This window comes from Pangasianodon hypophthalmus, chromosome 29, assembly GCF_027358585.1.
Source record: "Pangasianodon hypophthalmus isolate fPanHyp1 chromosome 29, fPanHyp1.pri, whole genome shotgun sequence".
Classification (NCBI taxonomy): domain Eukaryota; kingdom Metazoa; phylum Chordata; class Actinopteri; order Siluriformes; family Pangasiidae; genus Pangasianodon; species Pangasianodon hypophthalmus.
The window spans coordinates 14,269,204-14,295,775 of NC_069738.1; the positions used below are offsets into that span (position 1 = coordinate 14,269,204).

The following is a 26,572-nucleotide window of genomic DNA, read 5'->3' on the forward strand; positions in this document are numbered from 1 at the left end:
TCAAGTGTCCAATTACTTTTGAGCCTGTGAAGATGGAGGGACTCTGTAAAAATGGCTGTAATTCCTAAACTTAAATTTCTGTTAAAACTCTTCTGTTAAAGCTGAAAGTCTACACTTCAATCCCATCTTAATTGCTTCATTTCAAATTCACTGTGGTGGTGTACAGAGACAAAATTCAAAAATTGTGTCACTGTCCAAATACTTATGGACCTGATTGTATCATATAATGCATATTATTTATTATATTTATTCTATAGTTTAAGCTGTTGTTGATTGTACATATTACACATCAGAAATTTACATGTGTAAGTTAAAATCTTTACAAGTATCTTTTCGAAGAAATCATCAGTACGTGTATACTAAACCACAATTCTTATCAGTCTTGTTTTGAAGATCAACAGTTATTTGTATTTTATTCTGTGATAATATTTAATATTTTAGTCTAGAACCTCAATAGTTCAAATATGAAAAACAGAACAAATACAGAATGGCATTATTTATTAGCTCAAGCAAAGAAGGTCAACTAGAAGAACTGTGCAAGTGTTTGTAATGAAAACTCGTGCTGATAAACCCTAAGCGATATTACGTTCAGCTCCTGAATCACAGAGCATGCAGAAGGAGGTAACAGAATGCTTTACTGAAGGATTGCGGTGTCTACTAATCCCATCGTATACACGTTCTGCGTGGTGAAGTGCGCGCTGTAATGTACCTGATACTGGAGTACCTGTTCCTAATAAAGTGGACTGTGAGTGTATATAACTGTGTATATGTTTGGTTGACATTATGATGTTTTTTTTGTTTTTTTTTGCATTAACATTTGCATAAAACAACTTGTGTTTTCTGCGTATATTTATTTTATTTTTTTATTAACCTATATACTTTTAGATTTTTGGTTGTTTATTATTTAACATATTCACTCCTGTTCAGTAAGCACTATCTGCTTTTGTTGCTCTTTAATAAAGAATAGTGTAATAATATAACAGTAGGAGAAAATGTAATAATTTAAAACATAATGTTTATTTTTAGAAAAAAAAAAACAATAATGAATAACGAGGGATAATAGTATTAATATAGCACATGACATTTTTATCTTATCCTATATATTACTACATACTTTGTTATTAATGAATTGGATTGTTGATATTATATTGTTCAAATGAATATGTAGTTTCAATCCTGTACTTTTGCACCAATTCTTGAAATGTTATAAATGTACTGACTTTGAACACATGGAATTGTGTTATAACTTTTTTGTTTGGCCATAAATAGTCAAACCTGCTGATTGGATAGTGCATAGTAAGCATTATTACACATAAGAAAATCTAACCTTACATTTAACCCCATCTGTAATTTCTCAGTTCCAATATTCAGATGCCCAGAGCCTTAAAGCAGAGATCTTAAAGCTAAACTTATTTATAATGTCTGCATGTAATGAATAAACAATGTAATAAAGACAGCTTCTGCTTAAAATGAATATAAAAGAAACGCATGAACATGAATTGGAAAGAAAGAATCTTTATATAACTAGTCAAGATTAAACATATAGCCAGTTATACAGTAAAAAGGACAGTACACATTTCTGAATTACACTAATCTACTTAACTCTTCATTTAAAAAGGAATTCTTTTATAAAGGTTTAAGCACTAAGAGTTTTCTCTTTTCATCACTTAGCAACTTTTCAAACTAGAACTTTCAGGCACTTTGTGTTTCCCGTACAGAATTAAGGCATTCATTAACTGATATGCTTCATATGAATCATCGATTATCTTTCAGTAGAATGAGATATATAAACACAGTTCTCATGTTTTCCGTTTCACTCTTCACGCTCTCTTCAGCAGGTGGTGGTCTGTAGCTGTGATTCTGTCAGGATGGACGTGATGCTGTTAGAATCAAAGCATCCATCCTCCTCCTCTGAGCTTAGAGTGGACCCCAGCGTGGGACGCCGCGTCTGCTGAATCTTCCTCCTGACAAACATCACAATAACAACAGTCACACACTCGCACACCTAGCTAAAGCCTGAGATTAGTTTCACGATGGCAGCCCATGTCGACACAAATCCAAGTTTTATTATTTGAATTTGTTTCAAAATCAAAGCACATTTAGTCAAGAAGTGCAAAAAAACCACACAGAAGGGCAATGAAGGAAAAGAAGTGCACTTTTACTGTGGAGTCACGGTGGCCTTCAGTATGAACGTGACGTCTACAGCAGACTGTAACGTGATAATTTTGCATGTAAACTTCTGTTCAGTTCTTGTCCTTGACAACAGAAAATAAATAAATAAAAACATAAGAGGTAGCTAAAGCTAGGAGAAGAAGATTCCACTGAGATTCCAGGGAAAGACGCTTACCTTCACATTTATATTTGTTTATTAGGAGACTAATAAAATATCTGTACAGTGTGTGTGGGAGTGCTCCTCTCTCTTTTGACAACCTGAAGGCTTATGGCTTATGTGCAGTTCATTACAGCATGTAGAGCAGAGTCACAATATGTTTTTCTGAGATTCTGTGGATATTGTGATTTTTTTTTTTTAAAAATTGGCTCAAAAGTTTTTTTAAAAAATAATTACAAAACAACTGAAAGCAGTTAATGTGATGTTAATTTTGTACTTAATTTTTTAACTGTAAAATATTAAAATTATTTATAGATATTTAATTGAATTTTAATATGTTTTATAAGAATTTTTTTTAAATATAAAAACTAAAAATAAATGTGTAAATGTGTTTAATGATATGTTTAATAATAAACTTTAAAAAAAAATAAATACATAAATAATTACATCTTTTTTTTCAACCTCAACAACTATTTTGCTGGCAGGTTATGAGCAAACCTATATACTGTGATATGATATCTTTGTCATATCGCCCAGCCCTAACAACATGTAACTGTCCAATAACTTGATCAAAACATGATCAGCATTTAGCTAGCTGGGTTTTAGACATTTTTAGACAGACTGATTAGATTGACAGCTGTTTCTTAAACTGGCTCCTTATTCAGTGTAAGTATCCCATACCTGTCCACCTGAAGGAAATATGGAGATGGGTATCGGGGCTTTAACTGAATGACAGAACTGAGCTGTCACGCTGGGGGAAGCTGAACAGGCTACTGAGCCCAGTGTTGATGTGGTGACACTCTGATGACGTGCCCAGGTTTTGTGGTATAAACTTTTTTGTTGCAAGGCAATTCCATGCAAATATCAACCTTCCCATGGAAAAATAAAGTTGTGAGCACAGGAACAAAACTCCTTTTACAATGTTCACTCGTCTTTCACTCATATTTCACTGTATATAATTCAACCAGAGATGTTAAAAAGAAAACTGAATCATTTATACACCAAATATCTGGAGTACTGGTTCAGACACGTCACATCCATGACGCAAAACGTCACATCCACAACATCAGGTTTTTCTTAATGATATAGTTGCAAAACCAAGAAATATTTCAAAATCAAATCAAAAAGAAAATGTTTCTCCCAAAAAAGTGTCCATCTGAGGTCACATCCATAACGCTGCTAAACTGCTGTGTATTGAAACACGTCAATTAATACAAGAGCTTTTAAGATTTTTCTGCATTTTCCTTAGAGGTTGGAATTGCCTTGTTCACTTTAAGTGTTTTTTTTTTTTTTTTTTTGAAGGGAGATTTTGATTCACAGCTGTGAGAGGACAATAAAGGCAAAAAAAACCATGAGACTTGACAGGTATGTAATCTCTGCAGGTAGGGAGCCAATGCATGGTTAGAAAGTCACCTAAACGGAAACATTTCCATGTTGTGGAATATAGTTATGTAATTAAGTACTATTATTAAGTATTACTGGCAGAAAAACTCAATTTTGGTCCAAACCTACAGGGTTTTGCTAGACTGCCACAAATCTAAAATATTAGCATAATTATGTCTTACATATTAAATGCAAATAAAATTCATACATAGTGTAGCTTCTAGACAATCAGTGTGTTGGTGTTTCTCAGTGGAGTCAGAATGGATGCATAGGACACTTTAAAAGCTATCATTTTAATTATGCTTCAGATATGTGCAATTAATACACCAATTTTAGATCAGAACCTATAGGTTTAACATATATATATATATATATCTAAGTGTGTATATATATACACACACACACACAACACACACACATATAGGAACATGTGCCTGACAGGTGTTTCTTGTTGTCCAGGTGTGCCCTGTTTGATTGATTGTTTAAATGATCAATAGCTCTGAATGTCTGATCTTGGTTTGAGCCCTGGGTTTCATCTCTGAAGACTGCATTTGTTGTTACAAAGGATAAACCAACATGAAGACCATAGAGCTGTCTATGGGAGAAAAGCAAGCCATTATGAAGCTGAGAAAATCCATCAGAGCCATTCCACAAGCATTGGGCACAGCCAATACAACGATTTAGAATGTCCTGAAAAAGGAAGAAGCCACTGGTGTACTAACAACAAGACATCGAACATGTCAGGAAAGGAAAAAAAACGGTAGTTGATAAAAGAAACATTGTGAGAGCTGTGAAGAAAAACCCAAAACAACAGTCAGTGACATCACCAACAACCTCCACATGGCAAGGGTGAAGGTATCACAATTCACCGTTCGAAGACTTTGAGAGCAGAAATATAGAGGCCATACCATAAAATGCAAACCTCTCATCAGCAGTAAGAATCAGAAGGTCTGATATGAACTCGCAAAGAAATACACTGATGAACCACAAAAGTTGTGGAACCAAGATTAACCTCTACCAATGTTATAGAAAGACCAAAGTGTGGAGAAAGAAAGGATCTGCTCATGATCCAAAGCATACGAGCTCATGGGCCAAGCACGGTGGAGGTAGTGTCATGGCTTGGGCTTGCATGGCTGCTTCTGGAACAGACTCACTAATCTTTACTGATGATGGAACTCATGATGGTAGCAGCAGAATGAATTCAGAGTCTACAGAAACATTCTCACTGCCAATTTACAGAGAAATTCATCCAAACTAATTGGGAGGAACTTCATCATGCAGCTGGACAATGACCCAAAACACACTGCCAACACAACAGAGGACTTCATCAGGGGAAAAAGTGGAAGGTTTTAGACTGGCCAGGTTTTAGTCTCCTGAAGAGAAACTGAAGTGAGAGACACCCCAAACAAACAACTACTGAAAGAAGCTACGCTGCAAACCTGTAAAAGCATCACAAACAAAGAATGCAGCAGTCCAGTGATGTCAGTAGGTCACTGGCTTGATGTAGTTATTGCAAGCAAGGAATACGCAACCAAATAGTAAGTGTTAAGTCTATCTGTTCCAGTACTTTTGCTCATCTAAAATTGGGTGGTCTGCCACCAAAGGTGCCACTTTCTAAGTTGTTTAGTAAATCTAGATGTAAATATCAGGAAATGAAACCTGAAATTCTGATCTATTGTTTCATATTTATCTTTTGATCTCAAACCCAAATGTTCCAATACTTTCGGAGGGGACTACTATATATATATATATATATATATATATATATATACACATACATACATATATACACACACACACACACACACTATATTACCAAAAGTATTCGGTCACCCATCCAAATGATCACAATCAGGTGTCCTAATCACTTGGCCTGGCCACAGGTGTATAAAATCAAGCACTTAGGCATGCAGACTGTTTTTACAAACATTTGTGAAAGAATGGGCCGCTCTCAGGAGCTCAGTGAATTCCAGCGTGGAACTGTCATAGGATGCCACCTGTGCAACAAATCCAGTCGTGAAATTTCCTCGCTCCTAAATATTCCACAGTCAACTGTCAGCTTTATCATAACAAAATGGAAGAGTTTGGGAACAACAGCAACTCAGCCATGGAGTGGTAGGCCACGTAAACTGACGGAGAGGGGTCAGCGGATGCTGAAGCGCATAGTGCAAAGAGGTCGTCGACTTTCTTCACAGTCAATTGCTACAGAGCGCCAAACTTCATGTGACCTTCAGATTAGCCCAAGTACAGTACGCAGAGAGCTTCATGGAATGGGTTTCCATGGCTGAGCAGCTGCATCCAAGCCACACATCACCAAGTGCAATGCAAAGCGTCGGATGCAGTGGTGTAAAGCACGCTGCCACTGGACTCTAGAGCAGTGGAGACGCGTTCTGTGGAGTGATGAATCACGCTTTTCCATCTGGCAATCTGATGGACGAGTCTGGGTTTGGAGGTTGCCAGGAGAACGGTACATTTCGGACTGCATTGTGCCGAGTGTGAAATTTGGTGGAGGAGGAATTATGGTGTGGGGTTGTTTTTCAGGAGTTGGGCTTGGCCCCTTAGTTCCAGTGAAAGGAACTTTGAATGCTTCAGGATACCAAAACATTTTGGACAATTCCATGCTCCCAACCTTGTGGGAACAGTTTGGAGCGGGCCCCTTCCTCTTCCAACATGACTGTGCACCAGTGCACAAAGCAAGGTCCATAAAGACATGGATGACAGAGTCTGGTGTGGAGGAACTTGACTGGCCTGCACAGAGTCCTGACCTGAACCCGATAGAACACCTTTGGGATGAATTAGAGCGGAGACTGAGAGCCAGGTCTTCTCGACCAACATCAGTGTGTGACCTCACCAATGCGCTTTTGGAAGAATGGTCAAAAATTCCTATAAACACACTCCTCAACCTTGTGGACAGCCTTCCCAGAAGAGTTGAAGCTGTAATAGCTGCAAAAGGTGGACCGACATCATATTGAACCCTATGGGTTAGGAATGGGATGGCACTTAAGTTCATATGTGAGTCAAGGCAGGTGACCGAATACTTTTGGTAATATAGCGTATATATACACACACACACACACACACACACACACACACACACACGATTATCTGTATATTTGATTGGAATGTATGCAGTAAGTAAGTACTGGTAAGTATATAGTATATGGACAGACCTCAGCTCGTTTTCCAGCGCAGTGACTTTGGCCTGCAGCACGTCCTTCAGCTCCTGCTGCTCCTCCAGATCCCTCAGAATCTTCCGCCTCACTCCCTCCAATCTCTCCACCTCTCCTTCACTATCATCCAGCTGCCTCTTCAGTGCCTTCACACGCAGAGAGAGCTGCACACAAACATTTTATTACTTTTATTACTTATATTACTTTCATTTGGATCCTGCTCCAAGTGCTGCATAAGAAAGACATGCAAGAAAGATCTGCAACAGCTACAGTTAGAAACTCTCTAACTCTCTCTCATAAACTCTCTGCTCAGAGTGTGTGTGTGTGTGTGTGTGTTTCTCTGCTCAGTGTGTGTGTGTTTCTCTGCTCAGAGTGTGTGTGTGTTTCTCTGCTCAGAGTGTGTGTGTGTTTCTCTGCTCAGAGTGTATGTGTGTTTCTCTGCTCAGAGTGTGTGTGTGTTTCTCTGCTCAGTGTGTGTGTGTGTTTCTCTGCTCAGAGTGTGTGTGTGTTTCTCTGCTCAGTGTGTGTGTGTGTGTGTCTCTGCTCAGAGTGTGTGTTCAGCTCAGTATAGTGTTTATTAGCTTGTTGGTTATAGTCACTGGGTTTCTGACTTTTCACTTGCTTTAATACTGCTGATATTTTGGCTGGTTGTTGCTTCTACATGTAGTAGTTTTTTTTACCTTTAACAAAAATGGCACCTGTACCTGTGCACCAGTAAATGTTACGGTTACAAGGTGAACGCTCTGAGTGAGATTAGCAATTAAAATATGATTGATTTGAATATACTGATGAACTCTTTGATAGTGAAACTCACAACCACCACAAGCACCAGGACTGCCTTCCTGAGTCGTGCTTCTGTGCTGAGGAGACATTTACTTTGGTTTTCCTGGTCAGAGATTGGAAATTACGAGGTATGACCTTTAGTTGAATGCAGCATATTAATATTCCGTCCCCTCCATGGTGATGCTCTCAGATGGTAAGAACAACATTATGCTAAACATTGCGCTTTTTGATGATGCACAAAAATGCTCCTTAAACTGTTATTGTGCATCAGACAGTTTCAGCCATATGCCTTTATCCTGTACAACACTTAATAATATAAATAAGTGCAAAGCAGATAATATTTAGTTTGTGTGTTTGTTTGTGTGTGTGTGTGTGTGTGTGTGTGTGTGTGTACCTGGTCTCGCTGTTCAGCATGCTGGTTTCTCTCCTGGTCCAGTGTGACATTGACATCCTTTAATTTCCTCTCCGTCCTCCTCTGGGCTGCTAGAATGCTGCTCTTCTCTCTGATCAGTCATTATTACACATAACAAGCAATTTAATACACAAACGCCAAACATGCCATTTTGTTTCATATAATATTAAACTAGACTAAGTCAAGACAAGTATGAATATACATAGGTGTGTGTGTGTGCGCGTGTGTGCACCTTTCCTCGCTGTGTAACCGATCTTCCAGCTCCTGAATTTTGCTTTCCAGTATGGTGACTCCTGCAGTAGATCGAGGCTGACCTTCCATATCAGCTAAACGAGACTTCAGCTCTTTTACCTGAGAAAGAGAGAAATGGGAGGGAAGTGAAGTGCTCTGTGGAGCTAGTGTTTGTTGGGTAGTTCCTACTTGCGCTGTCATGCACTTGTTCTTGTCTGACTCATATCTCACTATTTGTGCACTATGGTCCTCGACGCATCCCACTATATTTTATGGATGTGTAAAAGTACTCGTTTCCAATTAAAACTTTCTTTCTCACATGAAACCAGACTCAAGTTCCTCACCTCAACAGCCACATAGTAAGCAGTGCTAAGCTAAGATAAATTAACGTTTGGCTGAAGGTCATCATGACGTTGCAGTTTTTAGAAAGAAAGAAAAAAAAAAAAAAAACAACATGAAAAGCCTGTTTTAGATTATAAGGACTTGCAGCAAAAGGTGAAATGTGTTTCTTCATTTTTCCCTCTTATTTTCTCTTTAATTTGGTGATGGCCAATTCCCACCCTCCAGCCAGCTCTCCCCTACTGACAGACATCCAGCTGATCAAACACTGAAAGTCTTTCTGTAAATGTTCTATAGGAAAATCACTTTCATGTATCTGATCCTTTTTTTTTTTTTTTTTTTTTTTTACACACTGTTGAACACTAGGGGGCACTGACCACTCAGGTTTTTCAAAGCTTTTTGCTAAGAAAAATTGTTTTGTACTCTAATTGCTTTTAGGACCATATTTTGCTGAATGTTTAGTTCTATATCTGATGATAAGACTGCAAGACACGGTGCCCCTGTGTGTTCCTCTTTCAAGACATCCTCTGCAATGAACGACAAGGCTTTTTATTTACTAATGCCACACCATTCAATTAACTGAATGATTAATGTTTTACTTGATTAATGTTTTACCACTGAACTGTACTGCAGTGTCCCTGAATTGTTCCAGAGAATTCCTGAGAAAGCCTTAATAAAGCAGGCACTGTGGGAACACATTTGACCCAAATGAGCTATCCCAAAAGGAGTTAGACACTGAAAAAGCTAGCCATTTTGAGTGCAAGCAATTTTTTATTGGCCAATTTAATAAGAACACCTGCTCATTCACGCAGCTATCCAATCAGCCAATCATGTGGCAGTAGCACAATGCATAAAATCATGCAGATACACATCAAGAGCTTCAGTTAATGTTCACATCAAACATCAGAATGGGGAAAAATGAGATCGGGCATATTTGCTGTTGTCAGACAGGCTGGTTTCACTACTGATCTCCTGGGATTTTCACACACAACAGTCTCTAGAGTTACACAGAATGATGCGAAAATGAGGTCAGAGGAGAAGACTAGACTGGTTCAAGCTGACAGGAAGGCTACGTAAGCTCAAATAATCACTCTTTACAACTGTGCTGAGCAGAAATGCATCTTAGAACCCACAACACGCCGAACCTTGAGGTGGATGAGCTACAACAGCAGAAGACCACATCAGGTTCCACTCCTGTCAGGCAAGAACAGGAATCTGAGGCTACTGTGTACACAGGAACACCGAAACTGGACAGTTGAAGACCGGCTTGCATGAAAGAGTAGGGGTAAAGGTGTTCCTATTAAAGTGGCCAGTGAGTGCACTGATATATTCAGTATTGAAACAACTGTGTGGAAATAATGGTTAACTGATCATTTACTTGTACAGCAACAAAAACTGTACAAGTCGAGGATTTTTTTTTTTGTTTAAATGTTTAGTGAAGTGGATCGTTCTGACACAGCGTATAAAACCTGTGTACCTGTCTTTCCACTGAGCTCTTGTCCATCTCAAGGTCATGTCTGGCTGAGCGCTCTTGCATCAGTTCAGAGCGGAGTTGGTCCACCTTAAAAGCAAAAAAACAAAAAAAAAAAGGGGTTATTATTCACAAACTAAAAAAAAAAAAGACAGCACATTTGGCCATGTGCATTTAGCTACCTGCTCTCGGCTGCGTGTCATGCGCTCGTTCAGAAGCTCTGCTCCAGTCTTTTCCTCATCCAATTCTATCTCCAAAGCCTTTACTTTATCCTAAGACATGCAGACAAGTATGAGTGTCAATTACACACACACATTACTATAACAAAGTGCTGTTTCATATTGTGCTTTAGCAGGAAACACTCAGGCCTGTTCAGTGCGATTAGATCCTGCACTACTCCAATCAGACAATGTGGGGTCCTAAATTTGACTGTCAAATTAAATGCCTCTGTACCAGTAGAAAAAGGATATGGAGAACAAACAAATTAACACACACACACACACACACACACACACACACACACACACACACACACACACACACACCTCTAGAAGCCGTATCTCTCTGCTGCGGTCTGTCTGCGAGGTCCTCTCACTGTCCAGCTCACTCTCCTTTTGTCTGAGACGGCTGCTCAGTAGCTCCTTATCCAGCTGAGCACTATCCCTCTCCTCAGAACATACCAGCAGTTCCTTCTTTAGACGCGACACCTGATACACACCACCATGCAGGTCCGTGTGAGATGAGGAATTGAAAATTAAAGCAATGATGTTTAGCAGGTAGATGACTCAAAACACTTTGCCAGGATTAAAAATAGAAGAGCAAACAGCAATAGTCTCATGAGAGAAGGGGGTAAAAACCACGCCTAGAGTAAATTTCAAGCCACCATCAACTGAAACAGACAGGCACTGAGTGACATTTCCCCAAAAGAGAAACAAACAAAATCTGACTGTTTCACTACATTCCTCAGCAGTCAGGTGTCTCCAGGAGGGTAATTGGCTATCTATTCTAGCATGTCCTCCACAATTTCCTTATATCTGTAACACTGAAAGAGTCAGTTAAACTGTCTGGGTGTATTTGCAGTGTGCTGAAAACAATTTGTTTGATCTGATGTGAAGATGAAGTAGGTGGCATATGGCTAGTAAGAAAGTACAACCAAGAAAATATAAAAAGATCATATATAAGATGCTCCCCTTTTATCCAAAGGCTCATATAGTAAGTGAACTCTTCAGTTAAATCTCTCATGTCTGATTTAATGATGAGAAAAGAGAATGTGGTATTTCATTTTTACACCACATCATGGTTGAATTCTCGAATCTGATTGGACAGAAGGTGTGCAGTATTTCTGTATAACAGCACGGCTCAGACAGTAGCTCCGGCTATAACATGAACGACAGGTTTATATTAATGCTCTTGCTCTAATGCTTTATTGTTTCTTTAGTAAGAGCTCATATACAGGGACTCCACATACTCTAAGACTAATAATTAAACATATAAGAAAAAACATGTTTAACAAAGAAAAGTGTATCATTAATATGGTGAATTTTTTTTTTGTTAGGAGACTTTCACTTAATATTTATGGAAGGAGTCTCAAGTGTCAGCACTTTGTAATAGTCATGGTGCTTTGCAAAGTTTCCCAGCTCAGGAATGCGAATGAGAGAGAGAGAGAGAGAGAGAGAGAGAGATGCTGGTGAAGAAGTACTGTTTATTGTGGATATAATGTAAGTAAGAACAGGAACGTGACTCATGGATGTTCCACAACATTAAATCTTAACTATAAGTGTTAAACTGTGTGATGTGTCGGTCATTAACACTGTAATCGTTGGCAAATTGCTGTGGTATAAGTGGAGTAACACATGACAGACCATGCTGTTATACAAAAATAAGCCGCACTGGGGTGGTGTGATGCCTTTACCACCCAGCAGTAGATTAATTTTGTATAACTGCACGGTCTGGCGTGTGTTATTCCTTACTTACATAATAAGGATAATAGTTGTTTAACCCTTTAAGACAGTTCTATTTTATGTGGAATGTGAACAGGATAATCAGACTGCACTTGCCGAGGAAGATTCATGTAATTTATGCTTAGAGGAAGGTCTTCTGAATGGGACAGGAGCTTTCATATCAAGAGCATGTAACACTGTTCAAAACAGCTATCTACCTAAGCAGTGGAAAGATAGTGTAGTGACAGGATCTGAAGTCCAGAATGATGCCACTGGGTCTGTTAATCAGTATACTGATTATAATAGGAGGTAGCAAGCCAAAGTCATTGTTCTGAAGTTTTCTTACAAAAATCTCTTTCTATATAGACACAACAGTGTGTCATTACACACTACCAGCTGTTGTTTTTTCTGTTTATAGGTGCTTTAGATAATATTAGTCAAGACTGGAGCTGTAGCTCACCAGCTCAGTTAAGGAGGTGAAATATGACACTGAACCAATCTTTTACTCAGTGAACTCGCAAGGCCACCAGGGACCCAGGTTATAAGTAAGAAATTAAAAAAAAAAAAAAAATATCATGTATACTAATTAAGACATGCAGACAAGTAATACAGAGAAAAAACAACAGCCAACTAACAGTCCTGCGCTTCTGCCTCACCTCTTCCTGTGCTGCTTTGAGGTTGTTCTGCGTTCTTTGCAGCTCAACCAGTCGGTCCTTGTTTAGTCTCTGAGATTCCTGAAGCTCTCTACGAGAGCGATCTCTAAACTCATCCAGCTGAGACTGCAGATTCTGCACAGACTGCCGAGAATCACCCATCATCAGGTCTATCTGTGACACAATAATACAAACATGTTAAACACTGTTTACAGAGTGATCATACTGATCACAATATTTTGTTCCAACAATATGCAATTAAAAATCTCCAACTGATGACTGGAAAAATAACCTCATTCATTAATGCTGTACATCTAACAGGTAAAAAATGTAGAGATAAAAGAAAAACTCTTGGTGGAAATTCAGTGTAAGCAGGTGGGTGATGGAATTATAATTATTATTAATTAACTTTTTGTGCTGTTGTATATTAAAAAACAAAAAAACTGTAAAACTGTGTGATTATGGAGTGCATAAAGACCAATGTCTGTATATATGAGTGGACAACATGGTGCCATTCACTCCCAATGTGGATTTTTGATGCCTTTTTAGGGTCGAAAAGGGAGTTGCCATCTTGTAAAAATTGGAGCCAGAGCATGCGCAGTAAATACAGCGGGCCCACACTCGGACCTACAGGCCCACAATGACTTACCTAAAGTGCAACTTAAAACGTCGCAGTGGCTAGCTCAAAGTGGTAAGTACAGCGTTATTAATTAATATGTAAAATCTGTAGTCATATATGCCTCGCAGGTATATTGATTTTAACGTTGTCAGGAAAAGATTTTAGAGCTTTGAGTCATGACTGATTGAGCTACCACTCACTAGCTAGCTGACATTGGCTAATCCATCACTTTAATGTAAATGTAAGTAACTAATGTAATGCATCAAATGAAAATATGAACATCAGTCAACAATTACACTCAATACAAACTGTTTTTAAGGAATAAAAATTGCTGCTCTCCATGATTTTCATCTAGCACTACCCATCTGAAGAAGTGCATCATCTGGTAGTTCTGTTAGTGCAGTTTGTTTAAAAAGAAGTGACTGGTCAACCCTTCACCATTCACACGATGGTGTATGGGTGTGTTTATACACTGCCTGGCCAAAAACAAAAGTCATACACTCTAATATTTCGTTGCACCGTGTTTAGCTTTGCTTACAGCACACATTCGTCATGGAATTGTTTTGACAATGCAACATCAGAACATTCATTTCCGTCCAGAGTTGCATTAATTTTTGGCTGAGATCTTGTATTGAGGACGGGAGAGTCAAACGTTAAAGTCTTTTCCAGCACGTCCCAAAGACTCTCAATGATCAAGTTAAGGTCAGGACTCTGTGGTGGCCACCTCACGTGTGAAAATGATTCCTCATGCTCCCTGAACCACTCTTTAACAATTTGAGCCCGATGAATCTTAGCATTGTCATCCTGGAAAATGCCTGTGCCATCAGGGAAGAAAAAGTCCATTGATGGGATAAACTGTTCGTTCTGTACATCAGCTGACTTCATTTTATTGCTGCGTAATGAGGCTGAGCCTCGAACTGACCAACTGAAGCAACCCCAGATCATAACACTGCCTTCAGAGGCTTGTACAGTAGACACTATGCATGATGTATACCTCGCTTCAAGTGCTTCCCTTATTCTTGGAATAGGGTCAATCTGGACTCTTCAGACCACATGACCTTGTTCGATTGCTCCACAGTCCAGTCTTTATGCTCCCTAGCAAACTGAAGTCATTTTTTTCGATTGGTCTCACTAACAAATGGCTTTCTTCTGGCCATCCCAAGCCTGTAAGTTCTCATCACATTGTGTTTGTGGAAATAGTTTTACTTTCACTATTAAACATAGCCATGAGTTCTCTTGTCGATTTTTTACGACGTGACTTCACCAAGTGTTTTTAAAGATCTCCAATCATGATCATTCAGAATTTTTTTCCAACCATATTTCTTCCGCAAAGCTGACAGTTCGCCACTATCCTTCCAGGTTTAATAATGCGTTGGACAGTTCTTAATCCAATTCCAGTGATTTCAGCAATCTCCTTAGTTGTTTTCTTTGCTTGATGCCCCTTCTAATTTGCCCCTTCTAAAACACATCTTTTCCACGACCATGGGATACGTCTTCCGACATGGCTGTTTAAGAAATGAGCAGCTACACACCCCATCAGTTCGGGTTACAAGAATTGTTGCCAGCTGAAACATATTAATCACCGCAATAATGATCCAATCATAGGCTCATAAGTGTTTGCTTATTTAAATCCAAACGGCGATCTTTTTTTTTTTTGTGTATTTCAATGTTATTTTCAGGGATGTGACTATTTAAATATGCAACAAGATAGGGCTGGGTGACATAATGATATAACATAAATATTGTGATAAATTACATCACAATATGCTTTCCTTAGATATCATGAATTTTCATAATTATAACCTGACTAGAAGCAGCAGATGTTAAAAATTTTCACAGATTTTTTTTCCTTTTCAATATTAAATAGTTTTCATTTATTTTCTTTAAAAAATGTAATGTAAAAAATTAAAATAAATGAAATTTCTATAGACAAAAATACAGGCAACACGTCTATTTTGCTGGTAGTCTATGCGCTATATATTGTGATACATATCCTGTAATGTTGAAATGCCTTTGAGAATCGTGATATGATTTGGTGATGTCCATGGGTCCCAGACTTCAGGCACTCACTGACTGCAAAGGATTTCCATCCAAGCATTAAAAATAATCTTTATATTTATGATTGTTAGTTTGTCCAGTTACTTTCGAGCCTGTGAAAATGGAGGGACTCTGAATTAAAGCTGAAAGTCAACACTTCAATCACATCTTGATTGTTTCATTTCAAATCCACTGTAGTGATGTACAGAGGGAAAATTACCAAAATTGTATCACTGTCCAAATACTTATGGACCCAACTGTATGTCATTTATTGTTGCTCTCTTTATAAAGAATAAACACCATAATGTGCCAAAAATCATGTTATCATACCATAAAAGGATTTACACCATTAAACACCTCACAGCGAGCACACTTTCACATACACACTTACCTCTTTGTTCATCTTCTCCAGTGCTCGGTCAAGCAGCCTCTTCTGCTCTTCAAGGTCTGCTTTGGCATGGCGCAGAATTTCTCTCTCTTTTTCTTTTTCCTCCAGTTGGCGGCTGAGTTCCTCTTTCTCGTGGCTGAGGCGGGATGCTGCACGCCGCGCTTCCTCCAGCTGCGTCTTCAGGTACCGGTTCTCCTCCTCCAGGGCATCTGAAGCCCCACTGTCGGGCAGACTGGTGTGCAGCCGGGACTGTGCGAAAGAAAGTGCACAGACTGTATTTATTATAAATAGTGTATTTGTTTTTGATAACTCATCTAAATCTATATGTGGTCACTGTACCATGCGGGCAATTCTCTCTCTAAGGCGAGTGTTAGCCTCCTGAAGGTCCAAAGCACTGTCTTTGGTAGGATCCTGAGACGATACTAAAGACTGGGGAAAGGGCAGATAAGTAAGTAAGGACTGATAAAACAAGGAGAAGAAAAAGTCACAACTATGATTATGAAGTCACATCATTAGGAATGAAAAGAGATTAAAAAAATTACAGCCTAAAATCTTTATTTATTATCCATCCACTCCACCACTGAAAGATTTTTTAACTGAAACAAAAAAATACTGAAGAAATACATTACTAGTAGCCTGCAGGGATCCTGAAGCCGTAGAGGCTGTCACTGCTGCATCCTCGGCATGGCACATATAAACCATTTTCCTGGAGGCTTTTACTCTACAACTTTCCTAGCATTTAGTGGCCGTTTTGCAGCACACCAGGTAAAAAGTCAAAGAAAAGGTCCAAGGTGTGGAACTATTCTGCTAAAAGTCAATTGCTCAATTCTTAACCCAATACATCTTTCTCTGGTTAACTGTGGTATCACACACGTTTGCCTTTTTAAGGACAGAAATCTTATAGCTATCTAATGCTCACTTTGGCATTTCTGAAGGTTAAACTATGGTGTGTTGTACTAAACACCACTGCATTAACAATAACAGGCATGGCAGGGAACATGTTTTCCAGCCCAGGTTGGTGCATTTACATACATCAGTGTTTTATTACTATAAAACCCAGCATTTCCTAACTAATGGAATTGTAACCCAAATGTTTTTGTTGGTGGAGCTGAAAGATATTCACAGCTGTGCTGATCTCCAGCATGAAAACATGTCCCCTGGGATAATGATTTATCTAATTTTCTCTGGTTCCACAAAACAAAAGTGTTATACTCATACATTGCCTCAGATTTCAAACTAAAAGGAAAAAAAGAAATAATATTTAAATCTTTCGTGGAATAATTGTATTATTTCAGAATAAAAATTTTAATTAATCATTTTTTCTAAATGCTTTTTCTAATGGTTTATCAGTCCAATCTGTGTATATTTTGTATGTCATTCTGTTTATCTTAACAGACAAAAGATTAATTAAATCTGTCACATATTAAGAATTTCTTCGTGTCGGGGCAAAAAAAAAAAAAAAAAAAAACTAACCTGTTGCATCTTCTCAAGCACTTTGGAATGCTCCTCTTTGTCCTTCTTTGACTGGTCCTTCAGTTTGTCAATCTCAGCCTCAAGCTCCTGTTCTTTGTTTTGACTGGTTCTTTTCAGAGACTGGAGCTCCTCCTCCTTCTTCACCAACTCGGCTTTCTGCTCATCTATTTTCAGACGTGCCTGTTTAAGATCATCTTGACATCGCTGCAGCTCCTGAACCTAATGAAATATGATATTTGAAATGACCAACAATCAAATGTCACATAAGTAACTTTAGTATCTTACTGCTGCATTTGATTTACCGCTGAACTCAGAATTACACCACTTTCTACTTCTGTGAGTTCAAGCTACAAAGTACAGAAAAAAAAAACACAGACACCTCATATTTGTCTTTTGTTAGCAACAAAGCAGAAACAGTGTTATAGATTTAACAAGTGAAGACGTCTATATGTTGATTGATCTAAAGCTAATGCCTGTATATACAGTATAAATACAGTGTGTATACAGTATAAATACAGTGTATATACAGTGTAACTCATTTTAAGGTCAGAAGTGCTGCTGTTTACTGCTCATGCTGTGAGCTGCCATGTTGATCTGACGTCACTTGCTGAACTCGGGTTTGAGGAGACGGTTGGAAATGACAAGTTAGTTGAATGCAGCCTTATATTTGATTCCTTTAAGGTGTGTGCAGCAGGGTAAATCTTAAATTAACACTGATTTAGAGTTGATTCATCATGACAACTATGAATTATTGATTGTGTGTGCAATGGTGATTCAAAAGCCATCTTGTTTTTCTGATACAATTCAAATTAGCTTTAGCTAAGCAAAGTGTTCAGGATAGTCTATATTGCTTCAGAAAATCAGCAAGAAACAAGTTAAAAATTTAGGGCTTTAAACGTCATAATAGGTGTTGGTAGGTACTATGAAATGCTACCCAATCTGACTGAACATACTGTTACGTGCTCTGACGTTCTTTCCCTGGTAAAGGTCACAGGCTGCTGCTTTCTGAACTACACTATATGGCAAAAAGTATGACCATCACACCCGTCACCATCACACCCATATGTGGTTCTTCTCTAATCTGTTGCCGCAAAGTTGGAAGCACACAATTGTATAGAACGTCTCTGTGTGCTGTAGCTTTACAGTTTCCCTTCACTATCACTAAGAGGCTCAAACCTGTTCCAGCATGACAATGCCCCTGTGCACAAAGCGAGCTCCATGAAGACATGGTGTGTGAAGGTTGGAGTGGAAGAACTCGAGTGTCCTGCACAGAGCCCTGACCTCAACCCCACTGAACACCTTTGGGATGAACTGGAACACCGACTGAACCCCAGACCTCCTCACCAACATCAGTGCCTGACCTCACTAATGCTCTTGTAGCTGAATGAACACAAATCCCCACAGCCACGCTCCAACATCTAGTGGAAAGCTTCCCAGAAGAGTGGAGCTTATTATAACAGCAAAGGGGAAGAAATCTGGAATGGAATGTCAACAAGCACATGTGGGTGTGATGGTCAGGGGTGCACATACTTTTGGCCGTATAGTGTAGCTGAACTTTATTTACAAAGACCGCTGTGAATCTAGCTATGTTTTTCAAATGATAATGAGGTGTTAGAGATCCTATCTGAATTGGTATCAAATAGCAGACCCTTTACATCTACAGATGGCACCTGTATGGTAACTGTATCTGATAAATGACCCATAAATTTAGGTAGAAAAACTGTCTACCTAATAAAGGTAATGTCCTTCTATTAGCAAATCAATCTCACTGTTCGTGTTACCTGAGTGAAAGAGCGCGAGTCTGTTTCACAAGTCTGCTTCTTCACGCTGAGCAGTTTCTCCTCAAGTTCCTTCTTTTCCTGCTGAGCCTGCAGCAGTCTAGACAAGCAGACGATTCAAAATTATATCACACACACACACACACACACAGACAGACAGACAGACACACATACAGACACATTACTGAACACTAAACACATGTTAAAGCTAGTTACAATAAACCATACATACTACACAAGCCCACATATTCAATCAGTCACAGGTCTAAAATCATTCTCTGCAATGCATGAATAGGCCACAAAAACTCTAATACTTGTTTAACAAATTCACTTCTTTAAAGATATTTAAAGAAATGAACACAATGTCATTTAAATATGGAGTTTCTTTTAAAGGAAGAACCTTTGACAATTTGCACACCATGGAGGTTCACTCAGTTTTTCACTAATCAGCCCAAATACTGTCTCGGTTCTGTTGAAGCAATTAGTTAAACAAGTATACACCTTTACATGGCCTAAATGCTGGCAAGATCATAAACTCAGTGTCCATGAGCATGCACACACATACACAGACGATTAAAGAATCATACATATTTGTAACATTTTTAGTAAGTAACCACCGTGTTAGCAAAAATACCACCTGAAATGAATGTGATTGATGTGGTTAGTTATAACAAGATTTGATATCCCTTGATTTAATCCATTACATGATCAATAATATGCTGATAATATGATTTGTTTTCTTTTGCTCATATATCAGTACTTTGACAGAATTAGCAATTGCTTGTAGGGTCAGATTCAAAGCTTTCAAGGCCAAGGTTGTATTATGAGTTGTTGTTGCTGTTTTTCAAAGAAGCAGTACATAGCATTTCAGGTAACGCTTTACATTAAGGTTCCTTTATTATTTACTGCATCAGCTGACATTAACATAAACCATTACTGTAATCTTCAACATTAATAAACCATCAGCATTAATAAACCATAAAAACACTGACGCTTCTCTAACTGTTAACTATACACATCTGCATTTAATAATATTCATTCCATTCACAACCAAAAAATAAGTCCACATAAATCAACATAAAATAAATGATGGCATGGTGTAGATAAAAAAAATGTAGATACTCAACTGGACTCAGGTCTCCAAGTGTAAATACTGACAGCCATTATTCAGCATCATTTATAAATTTTGCCAAATAACCACTGAAAATCTAAATCAAGATATTTATTCATATTAGTCATTGCAGATGTATTATTCGTGATTGGTAGAAACACTGACTGATGCATGTGTCTTATTTGGTTCATTGTAGAAAAAACATTACTTAATAAAAATGGTAATAATTTTGTTAACATTACTTGTAGTTTATTAATTCTGAAGTTTATTGTTTGTTAATGTTTACTAATGCAGTAAATAATCTTTGTTAAAAGGACCTTTATATAAAGCATTACTGTTTTACTGTCCTGTTTTATAATAATAATAATATTAATAATAATAATTTAAACATATTTATTGTGCTTTATTTCATAAATAGCTCTGGTAATTCAGATACTAAAATTATGTCGCCAATTATACGCCTAGAACTGATCAGTTAAAAGGCAAAAACAAAAAAATGTTATATATTGCTTCTTTAAGTAGTCTGAGGCCCTTCTGTAAATCTAGAGATCTCTCTCACTTTTGAAACGTGCTGTGCGGCCCGTGCCTGGCAAACACAAACCAGAGGTGAAGTCATTCATCAGAAAAGGGTGAATGAAAACAATAAAAAGCACATGAAAGACCACAAAACTGAAGAGACATTAAAGTTCAGAGTATTTTTATATTATCCACTCAGTTTAATAAATTCCTCATAACAGGCCTACTTAAATAAAACATATAAACTGAGGTCATTCCTTACAGAATTTAACTCAAGATTCCTAACTGCGCTTTGTATAAGGAACTGCCTGACATCACCTGCTCCCAGAATAGTCCCAACTAGTTTCATATCAACCAGAAGAAAAATTATATCTGTATCGGGGACTGATGCAAATCTAGAGAGTAATTATTCTTTAACAGCCTTCCACACATGATAGACAGGCTGTTAAGAAGAATAATTAATATTAATACAAAGTTTGCGCTTTTTGTTTAGACTATAGTAAAAAGAAATTAGAAAAATAAGTTGATGGGGCTTTAAAACATACTTCTGACTATAAAATACACTGGAACTAAACTTTTAGCGACACAGATGAATGGCGTTGTGTTCTCAGCCCAACCCATGGACATGTTTACATATGATAAACCTGTGACACCTTTGATAAATACTGGGTTGAACTTTGGGCACTCTCAGGCTGCTTAATCACCAGGCGTGTATTTTGTACAGAAAACGCATCGGCTGAAGTATAAAAAAAAAATGCTCACTTAACATGCACACTGTAACCATAACAACACTCCCACTAAAATGAATAAAGATAAGAATTCATTTTCAACATTTACGCTAACAATGGTGAGGAGGATGCGGCTTGTCTGAGCTTTGGAGACAGAAAATCAACAGAAGAGGAACGCTTGTGCAACTAGTCAGCTATTAGAGGCTTAAAACTCTCAGAATAAGCATATCATTAAGCTTCTAATTCACTAACAACACAAACTGTTCTACTGGTGTGTAAACGCTGCCTGTATAACTGCATGAAGAAACAGTGGAGGGAAAAAGCCAAGTGTGAAAGCAGCCTCATGCAGGGGAAAGTCTTGACTCATAGAGCAGCACATTGCCATGTGAACGTGTCACTGTGCTACAGCAATCTAAAATACATAATAAACATTAGGCTGCAGATAAATCAAAACCCAGATTGGCAATTTGGCTCTGCATTTTCCATGTGCAAAAGTCTTAGGAACTTTGTTTGTATGGCAAAATAATTAAATAATTGTTTATAATTATAAAAGAAATACTATACTAAGAGCTGTATCAAATAAAATCAATATTTGGTCTTAAAGTCTTAGGAATGCCACATTTTTATCTACATATTAGATATTTATTTCATGTATTCTGCTTTAGCTTGTTCCTAGGAAAAAGAATATAAATAATATAAAATAAATAAATAAATAAATAATAGTAATACAGAGAATTTTTTGTATTATGTAATAAACCACTTTGAAGATGGCTGTCTGAGACCTGTGGATATGTAATTTTCCAGAAAATTATGCTTAAATTAAGGTTAAATTAAAATTATGCTTAAGGTCCAGAAAGTTTCCCCTTTGGAAAAATGTACATGAGAATGAACATATCATGTCTGAATGTGTGTGCAATATTAGAGCTCACTCCTGTTTGACTGAGGTCATCTGCTCCTTCCAGTGCTCGCCCTGCTCCCTGTAACTGTCCAGCTCGTCTTCCAGAGCCAGAATCGAGGCGTTCACTTTCTGCCGCTCTTCCTCTATCTCCTGCTGGGACTAAAAGAGACATGATGTTAAAACAGGATCTCTCAAAGTAAGAGATAGTGGTGCGAATAAGCCACATTAATGCCTGAGAAACTACAGGACCATCTCTTCATCTCTTAAAGAATGCAATGATCGAGGAATATGCATAAATATGATACATGGAAAGCCCAAGTCCTCTGGCCATCTTAAACCCCCTCATTCCCCAGTACCATGGTCATGCTTCAGAGTTACCTACAGCAGACTACACTATGACAGAAAACTAGAGGGTAAATTGTGGAAACACAGCTCTGCATGTACTAAAGAGTAGACATCTGTTTACAGAAATTGCAAAACTGTTGATGTATCAAAACAATTTTAGTTTTCAGTTTAGTTTTCAGTGGTAATTTACTGACACTTCTCACTGCTACTGTACAGCTAGACAGAATATGTAACTGCTAGCAAACTCGCTCCCACATGGAGCATTACAGGGTATATTATATAAATCCTATATCAGCAAGATACACTTACACAGGCATCATTTTTCCAGCACAGCCATGATACAGAAGGTGCAGTGCACTATAGTGTTTGTAACCCATAATTTCCAACTAGGAAAACCCAAAGTAAATGCCCCCTAAACTTAGAATCCCAGCTCAGGAACTTGAGATAGTTTCCTCAACCCTGAGTTCAGCAAGTAACGGCAAATCAACATGGCAACTCACAGCATGAGCAGTAAACACAGCAGCACTTCTGACCTTAAAATGAGTTACACTTTATATACACTGTATTTATACTGTATATACAGGCATTAGCTTTAGATCAGTCAACATACAGACATATTCACTTGTTAAGTCTAAAATCTATACTGTCCACTGATTTGAGGAGGTAAATATAACACTCATCACAGATAGCTGCTAGCTTGTTGCTAACAAAAAGTGAGCATGGAGGTGTCCATGGGCGTGGACTTGGGTAAAACATGGGGGGGGAATTTTACATTGAATGAGTTCAAGGTTTGTTTCTGAAAGAAAGTAAGACGGGAAGATTGGTTGACAGTGACTAATCACAGCAGTGGGAACATGCGTCTTATTTCCCAATACATTCATATCAACACCACCCATGTCCCCGGCGCTGCTGTGCTGAGAATCAGTGGTCAGTGGTCATCCCTTCCCACAGTCTGTGACTGTACACATACAAAGTGCATCTATTAGGCTGGAAAAACTGATAAAAGGGCCAAAGACTTCAGCTGCAAGCTATGTGTACTTAATAAGCAGCAAACTATAAGCTATACACTATATACATGTACACACTCAGACACACACACCTGTGATACATGCTCCATGCTTTTTTGAAGTGCCTCCATATTTCGGCCGTACTGTTCTCTGAGTGCCTCCATCTCTCTGTCGTGGGCGGCCACCTCGTCCTTTAGTGCCCCCTTCAGGGCAGTGAGCTCCCTCTCCCTCATGTGCAGCATCTCCTCCTGCTTCTGCCTCAGCATCACCGCCTCAGCCAGCTCAGTCTGAAGCGTCACCAGGTCCTGATATCAGCAAAATGAAAACCTGGACTGTTTAGCTTTGGGCTGCATGTGGTTATGTACATATACTGTTTATTGTGCCTTGGTTTGGGTGCATGATATAAATATTCCCATATAATGCAGACTCTAATATTAAGCAAACAGAAGTTATCATGTGCCAGTGTTAAACACGCCTCAGATAAATCAACAGACCCCTTCAGTGTTTGTAAAGAAAAAGAGATGTGTGCAACCTGGCTGCAAAAAGACTCGAGGTGCTAGAAGACAGGGAGCGCTATTCGGCTAAACTAACTCTTTCACATGGTGTAACTCTAGAAGATTCTTATGGCTTGGCGTCCTGTCAGGGGCTAAATGATGCTCAGCAATGGTCTAGCCTGCAATGACCAGACATATATACACATTACGATTACAACATCGAGGACGTCATGGCACTGAAAGCCGAGGTGCTGTCCAGCCAGATACCGTAAACTCACGCTGAATAAAGTTAGCTAGCTAAATGTTTTCCAGATAAAAATGGTCCATGGGTGTGGTGCGACTGTATACCATGTGCATTGAGTCTGTTTGAGGTGTGCTCTCCGATACTCTCCTCAGCTCCTCCTGTAGCTGAGCCAGCTGATCCTCCTGCTGGTGAAAGCGAGACTCCACCCCTTCCTTCTCCAAGCGAAGCTCCACCAATCTGAACACAGCAATGACAAGCTCATCCAAACTCATCCATCACTTCCAAATGGGACAAAATAACTAGCGCTGACCTCAGATTGCACACTGTCTGGGATGACTGCTGATTATATTATATATATATATATATATATATATATATATATATATATATATATATATATATATATTTATATATATATATATATATATGTATATATGTATATATGTATATATATAAAAAAAGGGACATTCCTAATTGTCTAAATTTGGATCTAAATTTCCAAGTGTCCTACATTCATCTAAACAAACGTTACTCTACTCTGTAGTGCAAAAAACAATATCAAGTGAAGACATCTTGAATAAAAAAAAAAAGAATTATCTAATATTTCTCCTTATAAGATCATGATATAACCAATGTAAGACCATTAAACCTATTTCTTGACATATTTACTAATTTCAAGCTTAAAATCATCTTATTCTATTAGCAGATAATTTTGATAATTTTGATTCTTCCTGGAAATAAATGCTTTAAATAAGCAAAATAATCTGCTAAAAGAATAAGACAATTTCAAGCTTGAAATGAGCAAAAATATCTAGAAATAGGCTTAATAATCTTATATTTGTTTAAAAACATTGTAATAAAGAAAAAAAACGAGTTGAATTTGCCTATATTCAAGACATATTACTTGCTAAGATATCTTTTTCTGCATTGTATTGAAGTAATGACAAGTAGGAAGTGAAACATCTATATCTAAGCTAAGTGAAGGATGGATTTCAAAGGAATTCCTCCAAAATACGCAGTGTTTCCTACACTGGCCCTCTGGGTTCATATATATTCTTTTGTCCCAGCTCCCAACATGCTTTTACCCAGTGTTTACCAAGTGTTACACATTTACCAAGTGTTCCTGATTGCTGGCTTAAAGCGTGAAGAGATCAAATAAAATGTGGGCCACCAAAACCTCCATGCTTGTCTACTGTTAGCAACAAGCTAGCCAGCTAACTGTGATGAGTGATGTATATTTACCTCCTCAATTCAGTAACTGTAAAGTCAGTGTTAAAGATTTAACAAGTGAATCAGTCTGTATGTTAATAAGCTAAAGCAAATACATGTATTCAGTGTAACTCATTTAAAGGTAAGAAGTGCTGCTGTGTTTATTGGTCATGCTGTGAGCTGCCATGTTAAGTTGACGTCTAAGCTGAACTCGGGGTTGAGGAAACTGTCCCACATTCCTGAGTAGGGATTCTGAGGTGAGGGGACGTTTACTTTGGATTTTCCTAGTCGGAGGTTTGAAATTATGACATACGACCTTTAGACGAATGCAGAACTTCTCTCTCACTCTCTCTCTCTCTCTCTCTCTCACACACACACACACACACACACACACACACACACACACACGCACGCACACGCACACACACGCACGCACACGCACACACACGCACGCACACACACACGCGCGCACACGCACACACGCGCGCACACGCACACACGCGCGCACACGCACACGCGCGCACACACGCACACACACTATTTTTTTTACCGATCCTGGGCATGCTGCAATTCTCTCTTGGTCTGATCGAGCTGCTGCTGTAAGCGATTGTCTGTTGCCTCGTTCTCCTCCTGCACAACGTATAAACACATCACAAGATTTAACAGAAAACAAACCACACACTCATAGGACAAACACATGCGCGCACACACACACACGCACATTCTATGTTCTATAATTCTAATAATAATAATAATAATAATAATAATAATAATAATAATAATAATAATAATTTTTTAAATTTAATTACTACATTATTATTTAATTACTACATTTTCTTGGTATTTTAAATATTTAAACATTTTTTTCTACTATGAACAAATTAACTTCCCCTTGGAATATATTCCCAAATCACATTAGTCACCTGCCTTCTGATTAAATGTCTCTGATTCAATCCAATTCTATTTTATTTGTATAGCGCTTTTAACAATGGACATTGTCATGAAGCAGCTTTA

At 38.2% G+C, this 26,572-nt stretch overlaps 1 protein-coding gene across 3 annotated transcripts in view; it reads right to left on the reverse strand.

The window, feature by feature from the left end:
- Window positions 1–1,499: 1,499 nt before the first annotated feature.
- The window catches only part of cgnb (cingulin b), a 36,910-nt gene continuing 11,837 nt past the window's right edge, over window positions 1,500–26,572 (reverse strand). For 2 of the 3 annotated variants that reach the window (XM_053231440.1, XM_053231438.1), the window contains exons 5-21: window positions 26,109–26,188; window positions 24,454–24,586; window positions 23,704–23,916; window positions 22,291–22,418; window positions 20,677–20,703; window positions 19,010–19,106; window positions 17,229–17,447; window positions 16,095–16,184; window positions 15,759–16,004; window positions 12,715–12,885; window positions 10,664–10,825; window positions 10,301–10,390; window positions 10,125–10,208; window positions 8,310–8,428; window positions 8,060–8,168; window positions 6,883–7,046; window positions 1,500–1,964 (exon numbers count right to left, since the gene is read on the reverse strand). In XM_053231440.1, the coding sequence (XP_053087415.1) occupies window positions 1,832–1,964; window positions 6,883–7,046; window positions 8,060–8,168; window positions 8,310–8,428; window positions 10,125–10,208; window positions 10,301–10,390; window positions 10,664–10,825; window positions 12,715–12,885; window positions 15,759–16,004; window positions 16,095–16,184; window positions 17,229–17,447; window positions 19,010–19,106; window positions 20,677–20,703; window positions 22,291–22,418; window positions 23,704–23,916; window positions 24,454–24,586; window positions 26,109–26,188 (2,265 nt within the window). In that variant the 3' untranslated portion in view covers window positions 1,500–1,831. The remainder of the gene's footprint in view (window positions 1,965–6,882; window positions 7,047–8,059; window positions 8,169–8,309; window positions 8,429–10,124; window positions 10,209–10,300; window positions 10,391–10,663; window positions 10,826–12,714; window positions 12,886–15,758; window positions 16,005–16,094; window positions 16,185–17,228; window positions 17,448–19,009; window positions 19,107–20,676; window positions 20,704–22,290; window positions 22,419–23,703; window positions 23,917–24,453; window positions 24,587–26,108; window positions 26,189–26,572) is intronic. The other variant, XM_053231439.1, reaches the window with a different exon arrangement.